Here is a 16,145-nt window from a genome sequence, read left to right as displayed (position 1 = left end):
TCAGCTATACACACACTCAGTACTTCAGGCACAATGGGCTTTTGCATAGAAAGAAATCATTAACTGTTGGTTTGGATCATTTTAAAGCAAGAGCATGAACATAAAAAAAAAAACAACCAACTTTGAGCAAAAATACAACAAAGATTAGAAAGACAAATATAAACATACTACAGGCTTTTAACAAGGGAGAATTACAGAAACATGTAAATATGGAAGTGGTGCTGTGGCTCAAGTGGTAGAATACTAGCCTTAAACTGACGAGCTCAGGGACAGTGCCCAGACCCAGAGTTCAAGCCCCACAACCGATTCTTATTTAAAAAAAAAAGGAAAGGAAAAGAAAGATGCAAAAGTCCCCTAATGGAATAAGCACAAAGGTTACAGAAGAACAATCTATCTCTAAATAGGCTGAAATAGAAAGGGAATCTGAAGCCATCCAACAGGAAAGGAGTAGGATTGTATCATGACACTTGACAACATCCCAGGATGAAAAACAGAATGAAACAATGTTTACCTGGAAGATCCTTGGGATTTCCTTAGCATCTGCTCTATATACATCTGTCTGTGTAACTGGCCGGACATGGAATAACTTGCTATATTAATAAAAGAATAAAATATCACCCAAGGATCATAACTACTTGAGTTAATCCTGTATTTATATCAGAAGTATAAATTGACTGCTTTGGGCAATGTTAGAAGTGCATAAAATACCTTGTATTAATTCAAACATTACTTAAGATTTCCATGTATTTCCAGTAAGTCACATTTTCTAATTAGTATCGGAGAAAACAGTAGTTTAAAGACCCATGAGATGAAGATGTTTTAGATACTGTACATCCCTGACTGTCATAGCATTAAGGAGTCACAGGATGGAGCACTGTACAAAGGTTCTAGACTGTGAGTTCTTTATGACCAGCAACACACTGATTAACTGGACAGAAAAGGTCAACTACTCTTATTAAAATTTTTAAAAGACAAGAAAAGAGTCTAAATATTCTAGTAAAAGCACTTACTCTATATCTAAAACCATGTAAGGATTAGATTGCTCTTTATCTTGTTCACTGTCATAGAAAAGAATCTTCTTACTGCTTACAATCACATACTGTTAAAAAGATGGAAGAAAGAATCAAACATTGAACAATTATTATATACCATTATCTATTGATTTTCTTTTATAAGAAATCCATGTTAACAATAAATATTTAGAGGTTAAGCAACTAAAAAGCACTAGTACAGCTATAGCAAAGTCTTCTAGAAGGTAACAATACTTACATATTGATTTAGTACCTACTTTTTGTTAGTGAATACTTTAAATAAATCAACAGGAGAAGGAAAATGAAGTCAAATGTGTTTTGAACTGATTTAGTATCTGGATACAATAAGCAGTATTAGTATCCTTATTAAAAAATGTACATAACATCAAAATCACCACTGCCAACAACCTTATATGTGCTTATCTCTAGAATACAGTTCATAAACGACACATAAAAAGATTTTTTTCATACAGTAAAACTATATCCTCTTAAAGCACAGAGTAAGATTAGTTTATATATCTGAAATTGTAGGCATGTATAGCCTGTAACCCCAAAAGTGAAATAGCTGGAGTTAAACCACAAGTAAAAGGAAAGGGGGGGAAATACAAAAAATGGGAAAGAAAGAGAGGGGACAAGAAAACAGAGAACACCATATTTAAAAAGACCTATTACCTTTTTAACCCATCCAAATTTCTTAGTGTTGTTTCGAACAGGTAAAGAGAGCCATCCTTCTAATCTGGATTCTATAAACAAGCATTGATAAGAACATAACTATAATTATTCACCTTAGACAATGAAGAATAAAGTTTTACTGTAGAATTCACAAAATCAAACACATTCTTCAGCATTTATCATTAGATGTCCTCCAGGACATAACAATAATGCAGGATCAGTAGAAGCAAGTTACACAATACAAACAAAAAACAGGCATATCACACTGGAAATAAATAAGCTGTATTATAAAGTCAAATGTCCAATTGGATGAATTCATGCACTGGCAAAAGAAAAGTTGCAAACTAATAACAGAAAAGGTAAGGAATCACAATAAAACTCCTGTTTCACTGGTATATCTTGCTCTAGAATCCTTCATTTTTCTATGCTCACAGATACAACATAAACTTTAAAGACGAAAATACTTTAAATAACTTAGAGAATATGGATTTTCAGAATGGGCTATGCTAAAATAAAAAAGTGTAAATTAATGTTTAAAGCTGAATAACAATCAACAATATAACCAAAATGTTTCTGAACTCCAAAATACCACTGACAAAAGTGGTTATTAATTTTTTAAAAAAACAAAATTTTTTTTGTGTTAGTCCTGGGGCTTGAACTCAGGACGTGGGCAGTATCCCTGAGCTTCTTTTTGCTCAAGGATAGCACTCTACCACTTGAACCACAGCGCCAATTCCAGCTTTTTCCTTTTATGCGTTACTGAGGAATCTAACCTAGGGCTTCATGAATGCTAGGCCAGCACTTTTACCACATTCCCAACCCCTGGTTATTAATTATTTAATATCTGTTTATGCCAACTGTACTAGATGTAATATAAGGAATTACATCCTCAATTTAGGAAGGAAACTGAAGTTGGAAGAAACGCCATAGAGATGTCGTTTTGACTTAAGAAGAAACACTTGAGTTTCTTCATTTCAACTACAGAGTCTGTTCAGGCTAAATCTCAGGCCAAACTGTTTCATGTCCTTGTTTGAGGTCTAGTATATCATGTGCAAATGGTAGGTACTCTAGAAAACCTAACCATATTCTCTGAAGTAGTCTATGTTTTTTTCCCCCGTACTGTCACTTTTCATATAAAAATTCAAAAAGAATTCTTCTTTAAAAATGGATGGATGACACGGGGCCAGGAGTCTGGACTAGTGGGTAGAGTGCTTACCTACCATGCACATAGACCCGGGTTTGATTCCTTAGTACCATATACATTAAAAAAGCCGGAAGTGGTGCTGAGGCTAAAGTGGTAGAGCTCTAGCCTTGAGAAAGTCCAAGGACAGTGCTCAGGCCCTGAGCTCAAGCCCAGGACTGGCAAAATAATAATAATATAATAATAAATAAAAATGGATGACACAGGTTATCACCAAGTGGCACAGTGTTTCCTATCAATTGTGAGACAATCATCAGTACTGCCAAGAAGAGGAGGAGGAAGAAGAAGGAGAAGACAACGATGAAGGAGGTGGAGGAGGAGGAGGTAGGGGAGGGGAAAGAGGAGGGGGAAGAGGAAGAGGAGGAAGACTGGAAGGAGAGAAGGGGAGGAAGGCACAGGAAGAGAAGGAAGAAGAGAGGGAGGAGGAGGGAAAGAGGAAGAGAGTATTAAAAACATACATTTGTGTAAGTAATATGGTATATTATTCCATTTCTTGTAAGTTGGCAAAATAAATGGCTTATTGATTATAATAGCAGTACCATAAGAAAACTATTTTTTCATGTAGCAATATATTTCTAATGAGTTACAAATAATCAGTCTATATCAACATGTCACAGTTAGTATTAGTTATTGTTAAGAAAAACTCAGAAGAACTAACATTAAAGGTAGTAGGGAAAACTACAAAGACAAAGTGTTTTTGAGGATATCACCTGTACCGTTAGGTTCCGGAGAAATGGGTAAGTAAGACAAAGATTCTTCTTCTGAGTCAGAGTCAGAATGAAGGAGCATGTGAGAACTGGAAGGCTTAGTGGCAATATTGAGAGAAGTAGAGGAACGCTGGTAGGTGAATGACATGGATTCCATAGTGTGTGACTGAGTAATATGAACTTAATACCCATCATACAAGGAAGATGAAGAAAGAAGAGAAAATAAAACCGAGGCTTAAAAACAAAGTGACTATATAACATATAATGAATGAAGTATCTAAACATGGGAGTTTAATTTGCATTTCCATGCACAATATTGGCAAAAATCAATGAATAACTTAAGTTGAAAATGTTACTTGAATAACCCACTCCAAAGAGCAGGTTTCCCATTTTTTAAAAATGCCATTTTTTTTCCCCTCAAGAGCAGTTGTGTGTAAAAGCTAGGACAATCACCTAATGTACATTTAAGACAAATGTAAGGACTGAATGAATCTGTACCTGGAAACCCATCATCAGCATCAGCATCTCCTGGCCCACTGCCAGTACTGGAGCTGTCCAAGTGCAAGGCCTGGAGCTGGGAGCGCAGCTGCTCAATGTCACTGTCCTTAGAGTCCAGCGTCATCTGCAGTTCAATGCGAATCTGGCTCTCTTCAGCTATTTGCTACAAAAAAATTAAATCAAATTAACTGGATGAGATGTGTCTTATAACTTTTATCTTGTTTCAATAATTAATAGAAATGCCCTGACATCAAGTAATAAATAATTCTATTCCTTCAATTACAAAAATAAAAAAATATTTTTAGAAAAAAGTTTGGGTCCCAAAAGAATTCTTACAGCCTGCATTTCATTCAGTTCTTTCTGATACTTGATCATCTGCTGGGTCAGTTTTTCACGTTCAGACTTAAGCTCCATATGTAGTTTTCTATTCTCCTTCTCTTTTCTTCGTACATCTGTGTCACTGCCACGCTTGACAGGTTCTTTTCGATTCATGATTTCAGCCAATTTATTCACAGCCTTAAAATTGTAAAAGTAAGTAAAGTATAAGTAAAATTGATTATGTTGATGGTTTCGTAGTAACTCAACAAGTACAAGTTATAGAACCACGAAAGTTTTCCAAATTATTTTATTTTTTGCCAGTGCTGGGGCTTGAACTCAGAGCCTTGGACACTGTCTCTGAGCCTTTTTTTTTTTTTTTTTTGCCAGTCCTAGACTTGAGAGCTCAGGTTCTGTGAGCACTGTTCTTTGACTTTTCTCAAGGCTTAGAGTTCTACCACTTGAGCCATAGCACCACTTCCAGCTTTTTTTTCTATACTTGAGATACCAAGGAATCAAATCCTGGTCTTCATGTATGCTAGGCAAGCACTCTATCACTAGGCCAAACTCCTGGCTCTTCCTTGAGCTTTTTCAAGGCTAGAGCTCTACCACTTAAGCCACAGCACCACTTTGGCTTTTTCTGTGTAATTGGCACTGAGGAATGGAACCCAGGGCTTCCTGCATGCTAGGTAAGTACTCTACTACTAAGCCACATTCCTGGCCCCCCACATTATTTTAAATAATATACTTCCTATTCCATTCCGTAACTCTCAGTATTTCATTTTCATCATTTCTCCAGTGATAATTTTGAAAACTACCACACACTGACATAGTCAGTGAGCCCTGCTCAAGAATGTAGTGCTAGAAGTAAAGTAGCTAAAGGGAAGCATATCTGGGCTGGAGCAACATGCCTGTGTCTTGAGTGTCCTCTCTGTCAACAGCTGCTTCTCAAACTGTGCTTTAATGGCTGCGGCACTTATCTCCTCATCTTTCAGCCGTGACAGTTCTGCAACACACAGGAATGCAAAATACAAACATCATATTGACACTACAGCAAGCGGCAGGCATTGGGGAAATGAAAAATAGACTTGTCTTTGTTAATACATACGCTCTTGAACATCTTTCAATTTGTTGTTTAATTCTTCTTTCTCATTTGCAAGATTAGCAACATCACTAGTTAGTGTCCTATTCGTTTCTTCAAGCTAAGAAATGAAAGTTAAGAAAATCACATCCCAAACTTACCTAAATAAAGTCATAAAACAGTAATAGAAACAGCCTCTAGCATGCTGGCAAGTCTCATTTTTGAAGTCTACATCTCTACACTCGCTCCCCTGTGCTCCCTTACTCACTCTGCCCCCGATCACCAAAACACACTTTACACATACCTCAGGGAGCCAACAACTTGCCCTTCTCTAACAAAAGCTTAGCAATGAATGAAACAACTTAGTGAATCAATAAAAGGAGCCACAAAGCCCTTTATTCCACCACACGTAAGTTTGGAAATTGTAGAATTTTCTTTCAGAACACTGGTTTAAAATGGAAGATAAAAACTATACAAAGAGGGCCGGGAGTTTGGCCTAGTGGTTAAAGTGCTTGCCTAGCATGCATGAAGACCCAGATTCAATTCCTTAGTACCACATATAGAAAAAAGCCGGAAGTGGTGCTGAGACTCAAGTGGTAGAACTCTAGCCTTGAGAAAGTCCAAGGACAGTGCTCAGGCCCTGAGCTCAAGCCCAGGACTGGCAAAAAATATATATATACAAAGAGGCCAGGCACTAGTAGTCCATGCTTGTAATCCAATCTACTCAGGAGGCTGAGATCCGAGGATCACCATTCAAAGAGCCTGGCCAAGACAAGTCCACGAAACTACTTCCAATTAGGCATTAGAAAAACTGGAAGCTGTGGCTCAAAGCTGTGGCCTTAAACAAAAGAGCTGAGGGCCAGTGGCTCAGTTCCTGAGTTCAAACCCTATGACCAAAACAATAACAACAACTGCAGCAACAACAAAACCCCACCAACTCAATCTGTATCCCTTTGCCAGTACATAAAGTGGTTCGTACACTACCACTTCTACTACATACTAAACTCTTGCCAGCACATGATCCTCTGGCTATTCTTAATTCCCACTGAACCTGTAGCACAGGTTTTCATTCAGATATATGACAGAGTTTTAGTGCTTCTATACATAAGACTGCAATTTAAGTGTAATCCAAAAAGTACAAAGAATTTTACTTACAGATGCAATAGTAGCATCTTTTTCAGTGAGCTCTTGTTTATGTCTGGCCATCATCTCTTTGATCTCTAGCTCTTTCATGATTTTCTCTTTTTCTAAATCAGAATACTGTTCTTCAGCAATGGAGCGTGCCAGCTGCTCAGAGTCTGCTTTCGTCAAGGTTATCTCCAGTTGGGCAGCCAAGGAGTCCCTGGGTTTTAGAAAAACTACCGTTAAAACATTAAAAAGAACTCTTTTTTTAAGATGAAGACTGAACCTACACGCTATGTACATGCTCCACCACTAAGTCCCCTTAGGAAGATACACCATTTTCTTTTTTCTTTTTTTGCTAGGCCTGAAGCTTGAACTCAGGGACACTGTCCTAGGACAATTTTTGCTCAAGGATATCACCCGGCAACTTGAGCCACAGCACCACTTCTGGCTTGTTCCATGTATGTAGTACAGAGGAATGGAACCAGAGCTTCATGCATCTATCACTAGGCCAAACTCCCAGCTCCAGACAGACCATTTTCAAATGCAAGATCTGCTTTGAGTAAGTTCTTGTCAGAAGAATGATAGAGTAACATTAACCAAGATATACTGTACTTTATATATAAAGTTGAATCGAAACTCCTTTGTAAGAATTTTTGTCTCCTTGACTTCATCAGTGCATCGATACTTCGTTAACAGCAGGCATTGTTCTAGATGCTAGGCATGCATCTATAAAGATAGGGCAGCAGCTTGTCCTTACCGTTCATCCTGTAATTCCTGTTTCTTCTGCTGTAACTCTTTACACAGTTTAGTCTTTTCTTCACTTTCTTCCTTAAGTTCTCTGACTTGTGTTTTATAGAGGGTCTAAAAAGGAAAATACAACAGGAACGTGTATCATTGTAATTAAGAACATTATCTATACATTTAAAACTTACCCAGATAAAAACTGAATATTCCCAAATATTTTACTGTAATGTTGGACTCATGAGAAAATTAATAGTTTAGTGTACTCAGCTAACAGGTTGCAGTATATCTTGGGTAGAGTACATGCTTAACATATATGGAACCCTAGGTTTGGTCCCTAGCACACACTATCCCCTAAAAATGTCAGCTATTAATGTAAAAGAATGGGGCCGGGAGCATGGCCTAGTGGTAGGGTACTCGCCTGGCATGCACAAAGCCCTGGGTTCTATTGCCCGGACCACATACACAGAAAAAGCCAGAAGTGGTGCTGTGGCTCAAGTGGCAGAGTGCAAGCCATGAGCAAAAAATGTCCAAGGACAGGGCCCAGGCCCTGAGTTCAAGACCCAGAGCTGGCAAAAACAAAAAACAAAAAAAAAAAACTCTATAATAATGTAAAAGCATGATTTTAACAGGATATTACAGTGATATTTCTCATTTTAAAATAACAGCATCAGTTAGTAGAAGGATAAAGAGGCAAAAAAATTATTAGCAAAATAATCTTTTTGACTTTAATGAATAGAAAAGAGGGGATAATATCTACTTTTATCCCCCCCCCAGGGCTGAGGACTGAACTCAGGGCCTTGAACTTGCCAAGCTCTTCCACTGAGCTAAATCCCTAGTCCCCTACTTCATTTCTAAAAACTAATCTCAGAGGGCTGGGAGTTTGGCCTAGTGGTAGAGTGCCTGCCTAGCATGCAGAAGACCCGGGTTTGATTCCTCAGTACCACATACAAAGAAGAAAGCTGGAAGTGGGGCTATGGCTCAAGTGGTAGAGTTCTAGCCTTCAGAAAGCCCAAGGACAGTGCTCAGGCCCAGGACTGGCAAAAAAACAAAAAACAAAACCTAATCTCAGAGAGGTATTTAATGATTTTATTTCTTTCCATTATAAAACATATTTTTCCTTAAAAGGCAACTTTGAAGTTCTAGAGATGGTATCTTATAACATTCCCTGGGCTGTCTCTAACTTGCAGGCTCAAGTGATTCTTCCACCTTTGACTACAGGTGTGTACCACAATGCCCGCGCTAATATACGCACTTCATCATTTAAGCCAAGCTTCCAACCCATACAGTACTCTTATTATAAGTTATATGATACAAAATGTCCCATACAAAACATTCTAATGTTCACTATAAGAATATACTTTAAAAAGGCTAGGAGTTTGGCCTAGTGATAAGAGTGCTTGCCTAGCATGCATGAAGACTGGGGTTCGATACCACATACATAGAAAAAGGCAGAAGTGGTGCTCTGGCTCAAGTGGTAGAGCTCTAGCCTTGAGAAAGCTCAAGGATAGTGCTCAGGCCCTGAGTTCAAGCCCCAAGACTAGAAAAAAAATAAAAATAAATACACACACACACACCACACACTTACATTCATCCTCTTAGTTGTGCAAAATTGATTTTTTAAAAATTCTACAAATATATTAATTTCAAAGTTAATGTGTCTGAAACTTACTGAGAAATACTGCTCTGCTTCAAGCTGGTCTTGGAGCTCTTTCATTTGCCCATCTGCATCCTGACGTTCTCTATGAAGACAATTAGAAGAGTAAGTGTTGTGATATAAGGTATACATCTACTTTTGAAAACTGTCACTCCTAGCCAGGAAACAGTGGTTCACATCTGTAATCCTAGCTACTCCAGAGGCTGAAATCTGAGAATCACAGTTGAAGACAGCTCCAGCAAGGAAGTCTGTGCTACTCTTATCTACAATTAACTACCCACCTACCCTCCCCCACAAAAAAAAATTGTATTTATATAAAGTCAAAGTAGGGTATGAGAGTGGTTAGCAAGTTGGAGAATACAACATCTGTGAAATAAGTAAAAACATAAGGTAAAAAGAAGCTAGCAGGAAGTTGGTGGTTCGTTCCTGTAATTCTAGCTAGCTACTCACAGAGCTGAGATCTGAGGATTGCAGCTGGAATCTATCCCACACAGGCAAGAGACTCGTCTCCAACTACCAGAAAACTGAAATGGAGCTGTGGTTCCAAGTGGTAGCTAGCATGCATGTGGGTAATTGTGAATACTGAAACTTTGTCTCAATTAGCTTACTTGCGAAGTTCAGCATTTTGTTTCTCCAAGCTCATTTTCATTTCCATAAGATGATTGTTTTCTTGTTTTAACTGCTTTTCTGACATTTTCAGTGTATTAACTTGCTGTGTTTGCATCTTCAGGTCATTTTGGGTGAGGCAGCGCTTCTGAGTTTCCTGCTCTATCTTTAATGTCAAATTTTGAACCTTAAAACATAAAATGTAAACTTAATATAAAAGTAAATGATTTTTATTATATTATGATTAAGTTATCATTGAGTTATGAAAATACAGTAAACCCAAGTATAATGTAAGAAAAAACAGAGTTTATGAAGTCATCAATAAGCCTTTACAAATAAAACTAGATTATTAACTTTTTAAGTAGTTTATTACTAAAATCTATACTTACATCCTCATTGAGTCCATCTTTCTGTTTAAGGAGCTCATTCACCTTTTGCTGTGACTGTTTGAGGTCACAGTCCAAAATAGAGCATTTTTTCTCAGCTTCTAGTAATAGGTTCTCTACCTTCTGTTTTAAAGACCTTTCTTCTAAGAGCTTCTTCTCCATTTCTATTACAATAAAAATGGACATAAAAATGAATTTGCACATAAAACAAGCTTACCAAACATGTCGATAAAAATGATGGTGATGGGCCAGGAGTTTGGCCTAGTGGTAGAGTGCTTGCCTAGCATGCACGAAGGCTTGGGTTCGATTCCTTGGTACCACATACATAGGAAAAAAAAAGCCGGAAATGGTGCTGAGGCTCAAGTGGTAGATCTCTAGCCTTGAGAAAGCCCAAGGACAGTGCTCAGGCCCTGAGCTCAAGCCCAGGACAGGTGCAAAAAAAAAAAAAAAAAAGACAGTAATAAGTATTCTTATTTCTAATTTAATATTTTACCACTCTCAATGTATTTGAAATGTTAAGAATTTTATGTTTGCAGAATATAAAATGTATAAATTTATTTATGGTTCTATAAGAGGCTGATATCTTCTTTTTTTTTTTTCTGTTTTGGTTGGTCATGGGGCTTGAACTCTGGGTCTGGGAGCTCTACCACTTTGAGAATAAGTCTCACAAACTTTTGTGCCTAGGCTGGCCTAGAACCTTGAACCTCAGATTGCAGCTTCCTAGGTAACTAGGATTACAGGCATGAGCCACAGGTGCCTGGCTAAGATGTTGGTGCCTTTTTGGGGAGGGGGGTGGGGCAGTCCTGGGGCTTAAACTCAGGGCCTGAGTACTGTCCCTGAGATTTCTCAAGGCTAGCACTCTACCACTTGAGCTACAGCACCATTTCTGGCTTTTTCTGTGTATTTGATACCGAGGAATCGAACCCAGGGCTTTGTGCTTGCTAGACAAGCAGTCTACCACTAGGTCAAACTCCCAGCTCTTCTGTGTACTATTTTTACACAGAAGAAACTGCTGGAGATTTCTATCTTGTATCATTAGGCAAGTTATTTTTTCCAAGAAAATCTTTAATACTTAAAAATGATTTTCAAGCTACATAATCTGTATATAATCTATGCTTCTCTTAATTACAATTTGAATCTCTTCACAGATTGTCTAGCTCTTTTATATACATGGTTTCAACAACTTTTGTATAATCATATATGATCATGCCAGGAAATTTATACCAACGCTATGTAAATATTTTTTTCTTCTTCTTGTGCCAGTCCTGGGACTTGAACTCAAGGCCTGCGCACTCTCCCGGAGATTCTGTGTTCAAGGCTAGAGCTCTACCACTTGAGCCACAGCACCACTTCCGGCTTTTTCTATGTATGTGGTACCAAGGAATTGAACCTGAGGCTTCATGCATGCTAGCTAGTAGAGCACTCTACCACTAGGCCAAACTCCCAGCCCTCATCTTATGACTCTTATCTCAAATTAAGCACATAACAGCTAGAAATAGGGGCTGTGAGTGTGGCCTAATGGTAGAGCACCTGCCTAGCATGCATGAAGACCTGGGTTCAACATATATGGCTGAATAATTATGAGTTTGAACTCTACTGAGAAATAACTGTTATGAGGACCTGAAGAAAAAATAACTGCATAAAGCTTTCCTAATAGTTTTTTTTTTTCCTTTCAGCTCCTAGTATCTGCCAATAAATTATAAGCAAATAGTTTCAAGACCAAGGAATAAAATACAGAATTCTTGGAGAAATGCCCATAGAAAAATTCTTTTTAAACTGCATACCTTTCATGGCCTCTGATTTAGCTTCTTCAATGGATTCATAGATCTTATTTTTATCTGCTAGCCGTGCTTTTGTAGTCTTGTGTTCAGCTTCTTCTTGTTCTAAACTCTGCTGTATAACTTTTAGTTGGTACGTCATATCTATTTCCATGTTGCTCTTTTCCTATTAAAAGATTTTAAATGGTAGATATCAATAATAATAATAATAATAATAAGCTGGCTCCAAAACTTCTAAACTTTCAAGATTGTTTTTAAAGAAGCTTCCCTGCCCTCCCTGCTCTATCTAGTACACTGTTCAGAGGTCTCTAACAATACTGCTTCCTTCAATAACGAGGTTTCAGTATCTCCCTTCTTATAACATTTTCACAAACTTAAAATATACCTAATGTTCCCTTTGTTACATAAAACAGAACATTACCTCTAGATCTCCTATTATTAACACAAGGTATATGATTTTCCTTGGATCTGGAAAGTATCTTAATTATAAACACTGAAGGTTTCTTCATGAGCATCCATGACACTGAGAATAGCTTGTATGGTATCTGTTTCTACAGAAAGTCTTTAAACATATATCCTCCTCTATATAAGCAAGTCTAAGAGCTGATGAGTGTTTTTATACTCTTGAGAGTAATTGTCCATATTTTAGAATAATATTTATCATCAGAAATTCTACAGCAATCTTTCTACCAAAAAAAGGATAGCTTAACATATTTTACCTTTTCCAAATCAGTGAACTTTTCCTGAAGTTGTCTTTTCTCCAGTTCTACTTTTGCTAGCAAGACTTTGCCATTCTTTAAATCTTCTTCTAGGCCAGATATTCTACCTAAAAATCGCAACTTTTTAAAAACAATATATCGACACAGTTATACACATCAATTAAGGGTAAAATATTTGGAAGTTGCCTCCCATTTTGTAGCTGTTGAGAGCAAGTTTTATACTTGTTGGAAAAATGCTTTACAGTTAATTCAAGCAGAACTCAACTGATCACCTTTAACTAGAACCCAAATGATATTGCAGATACCGGTATTCTGAAATTTAAAATCTCTAGTTCATAAACATTATCAGTGTAATATATATTATATACTATATATACTATATTTTATACACACACACACACACACATACACATTCTGGGGTTTTTTATTCGGTGGTAGGGCTTGAACTCTGGGACTGGGTGCTATCCCTAAGCTCTTCAGCTCAAGGCTAGTGTTCTACCACTTTGAGCTCAGTGCCACTTCTGGTTTTCTGGTGGCTAATTGGAGATAAAAAGAGTCTTACAGACTTTAGTGCCTGGGCTGGCTTTGAACCTCAATCCTCAGATCTCAGCCTCCTGAGTACCTAGGATTATAGGTATGAGCCACTGGCACCCAGCCAGAGTACAATATTTTAAAATGTGCTATTCCAGAGCATTATCTATTATATCTTAGGTTATTCCCAAATTGAAGATAGTAAAAATTAATTCAAAGGCACATTTTATTGTCATACCTTGTAAATCATTAATTATCTCTGATCCATGGGTCCGGTCCCTCCTTTCAGATTCTAGAACTGACTGAAGATTTATAAACTCCTTCTCAAGTTTTAACTTTGCAGTTTCCAGCAGGCAGTTTTTATCTTGTAGATCTCTATTGTTAGACTCCAGCTGTTGAATCTGTTTTGAACTTTCTGCTTGTGTTTTTCTTAACCGAGCCGCAGTATCCGATTCCGTTCTCAGCAAAGCATGAGTTTCATCCAGCTGTTATCCCATTCAAAAGCAAAAAAACACAAAAAAACCCACAGGTATATATAATGAAAACACATCAATTTAATATCCCATTATAAACTACTCAAAGTAAATAATAACCGCAAAGTATTTTCCTAAGGATAGAGGCCAAGCCTTGTACAACACTGCCTATTACAATTAATGTTAACAGGTCATCATAAATAAAACTCATCTTTACCAATAGATCAACTTACTTGTTTCTGGAGTTGATTTACTTTCTCAGTGGATATCTGAGAGTTCTGATTCCTTTTTTTCAAATCTTCAAGTTGATCTTTTAGGCTGTTAACTATGATAAAATGTACTTTAGTGGCAATTTCCAACAAAAGACAGAGGGCTGGGAGTTTGGCCTAGTGGTAGAGTGCTTGCCTAGCATCCACAAAGACCCAACTTCGATTCCTTGGTACCACATACATAGAAAAAAAAAGCCAGAAGTGGTGCTGTGGCTCAAGTGGTAGAGCGCTAGCCTTGAGAAAGCTCAAGGACAATGCTCAGGCCCTGAGTTCAAGCCCCATGACTGGCAAAAAAAAAAAAAAAAAAAGACATACAGAATATATTTCTTGATAAGTAGTTAATATTCTAGACCACAAACCATCATTTTCCAAATTCCGCTTCTTGTCAGCTTCATGATCAGCCTTCCGTTGATATTCTGCATTCTTATGCTGAAGAAGGGCCTTTTCTCTTTCCAATTGTCTTAATGCTGATTCCACATTTTTCCGTAACGTAATCTGAAATAATGTTTACTGTTATCACCAAAAGAATGTATGCATACAGAAATAAAACTTCATTTAAGGGGCCTCCAAAATTAAAGCTGTCACTGATCCAACAATGGGTCAGGAGGATCCTACTTCAAGGATACCACAGGTACAAAAAATATGTGACACCATCTCAGTTGGTACTTATCTGTCATCCTGTCTACATGGATGGCTGAGTTATGGAGGACTGGGATTCAAGGCTAGCCTAGGAAAGACTCCATTTTAACAACAACAACAACAACAAAAATGTGCTTATTTTCTCTGCTGTTATGGAAAGAATAAATAGAAGGACAGAAGTTCAAAATGATACAAGACAAAAAGTGAGACCCTATCTCAAAAATGAACAGTACAAAATGGATTAGAGGTGTGGTTCGGATGCCTGACTAGCAAGTGCAGATCCCTGAGTCCAAATCCCAAAAAAAATCTGACATTATTTTCTAAAACTATTTCTCACTTTTTTTTTTTTAATAAACGTAAGTTTATTTATTTTTTTTGCCAGTCCTGGGCTTGAGCTCAGGGCCTGAGCAATGTCCTTGGACTTTCTCAAGGCTAGAGCTCTACCACTTGAGCATCAGCACCACTTCCGGCTTTTTTCTATGTATATGGAACCGAAGAATCGAACCCGGGTCTTCATGCATGCTAGGCAGGCACTTTAACCACTAGACCAAACTCCCGGCCCTCTATTTCTCACTTTCATAAAATAGTACACTCTTCTTTAAAAATTATGACCAAGTCTGTCTGTTTTGGTTGTTTTTTTTTTTTTGCCAGTCCTGGGCTTGAGCTCAGGGCCTGAGCACTGTCCTTGGACTTTCTCAAGGCTAGAGCTCTACCACTTGAGCCTCAGCACCACTTCTGGCTTTTTTCTATGTATGTGGTACAGAGGAATCGAACCCAGGTTTTCATGCATGCTAGGCAAGCACTCTACCACTAGGCCAAACTCCCGGCCTTTCTATCACTTTTTATTTAACGCTAACTTATGGGAGGTAAAATGTTATAGACAGCAAATTAAAAAATAAAAAGTAAGATTGGAGATCTGGGTCAAGTGGTAGAGCACCAGCTCTGAATAAAAAGGCCAAATGAGAGTATAAAGCCTTGAGTTCAAGCCCTGACAACAGCACCAAAACAAATTTTTTAAAAAGTCACTTTGGGGCCGGGAGTTTGGCCTAGTGGGAGAGTGCTTGCCTAACGTGCATGAAGATTGGGGTTCGATTCCTCAGTACCACACACATAGGGAAAAAAAAGCTGGAAGTGGTGCTAAGGCTCAAGTGGTAGAGTTCTAGCCTTAAGAAAGTTCAAAGACAGTGCTTAGGTCCTTAGCTCAAGCCCAGGACTGGACCAAAAAAAAAAGTCACTTTGTCTAAATCATGTTATAACAATAAAAACGTCTTTTTTAAACTTGAAATATGAAATATGTACATATACTAAATTAACTCTATAAAAACAAAATGATGACTAGGAGTGTGGCCTTGTGGTACAGCACTTGCCTAACATGCATAAAGCCCTGGGTTCAATGCCCCAGTACCACATACACAGAAAAAGCTGTAAGTGGTGCTGTGGCTCAAATGGCAGAGATCTAGCCTTGTGCAAAAAAATGTCCAACAACAGTGCCCAGGCCCTGAGTTGAAGCCCTAAGATTGACCAAAAAAAAAAAAAAAAGAAAAGAAAAAAGAAAAAAAAAAAAAAACCCAAACAAAAACAGAATGACACTCAGGTAATAGAAGTTACCACACAATTTTTATACCTCATTGTTACAAAGGTAAATTTTAATATCTATCAAGGCATGTGTGACTAAGATTAAAAAGTACAAGTACCCAGTATTGCAAAAAGGATAAG

The 16,145-nt window shown here is 37.7% G+C and overlaps 1 protein-coding gene across 1 annotated transcript in view; it reads right to left on the bottom strand.

Moving 5' to 3' along the window:
* The window catches only part of Rock2 (Rho associated coiled-coil containing protein kinase 2), a 90,556-nt gene that overhangs the window by 13,347 nt on the left and 61,064 nt on the right, over positions 1 to 16,145 (bottom strand). Inside the window, exons 14-30 of the mRNA XM_090337440.1 lie at positions 14,150 to 14,285; positions 13,755 to 13,846; positions 13,287 to 13,533; positions 12,518 to 12,624; positions 11,805 to 11,964; positions 10,024 to 10,184; positions 9,637 to 9,821; positions 9,044 to 9,113; positions 7,388 to 7,491; positions 6,661 to 6,847; positions 5,533 to 5,626; positions 5,336 to 5,430; positions 4,446 to 4,625; positions 4,110 to 4,272; positions 1,704 to 1,774; positions 1,011 to 1,099; positions 512 to 590 (exon numbers count right to left, since the gene is read on the bottom strand). Coding sequence (XP_090193566.1) covers positions 512 to 590; positions 1,011 to 1,099; positions 1,704 to 1,774; positions 4,110 to 4,272; positions 4,446 to 4,625; positions 5,336 to 5,430; positions 5,533 to 5,626; positions 6,661 to 6,847; positions 7,388 to 7,491; positions 9,044 to 9,113; positions 9,637 to 9,821; positions 10,024 to 10,184; positions 11,805 to 11,964; positions 12,518 to 12,624; positions 13,287 to 13,533; positions 13,755 to 13,846; positions 14,150 to 14,285 — 2,220 coding nt within the window. The remainder of the gene's footprint in view (positions 1 to 511; positions 591 to 1,010; positions 1,100 to 1,703; positions 1,775 to 4,109; positions 4,273 to 4,445; positions 4,626 to 5,335; positions 5,431 to 5,532; positions 5,627 to 6,660; positions 6,848 to 7,387; positions 7,492 to 9,043; positions 9,114 to 9,636; positions 9,822 to 10,023; positions 10,185 to 11,804; positions 11,965 to 12,517; positions 12,625 to 13,286; positions 13,534 to 13,754; positions 13,847 to 14,149; positions 14,286 to 16,145) is intronic.

Source organism: Megascapheus bottae, chromosome 7 (assembly GCF_031878675.1).
Source record: "Megascapheus bottae isolate mThoBot1 chromosome 7, mThoBot2.hap1, whole genome shotgun sequence".
Lineage (NCBI taxonomy): Eukaryota > Metazoa > Chordata > Mammalia > Rodentia > Geomyidae > Megascapheus > Megascapheus bottae.
Note: the sequence above shows the minus strand (reverse complement) of the source record. Positions and strands in the feature narration are given on the sequence as shown.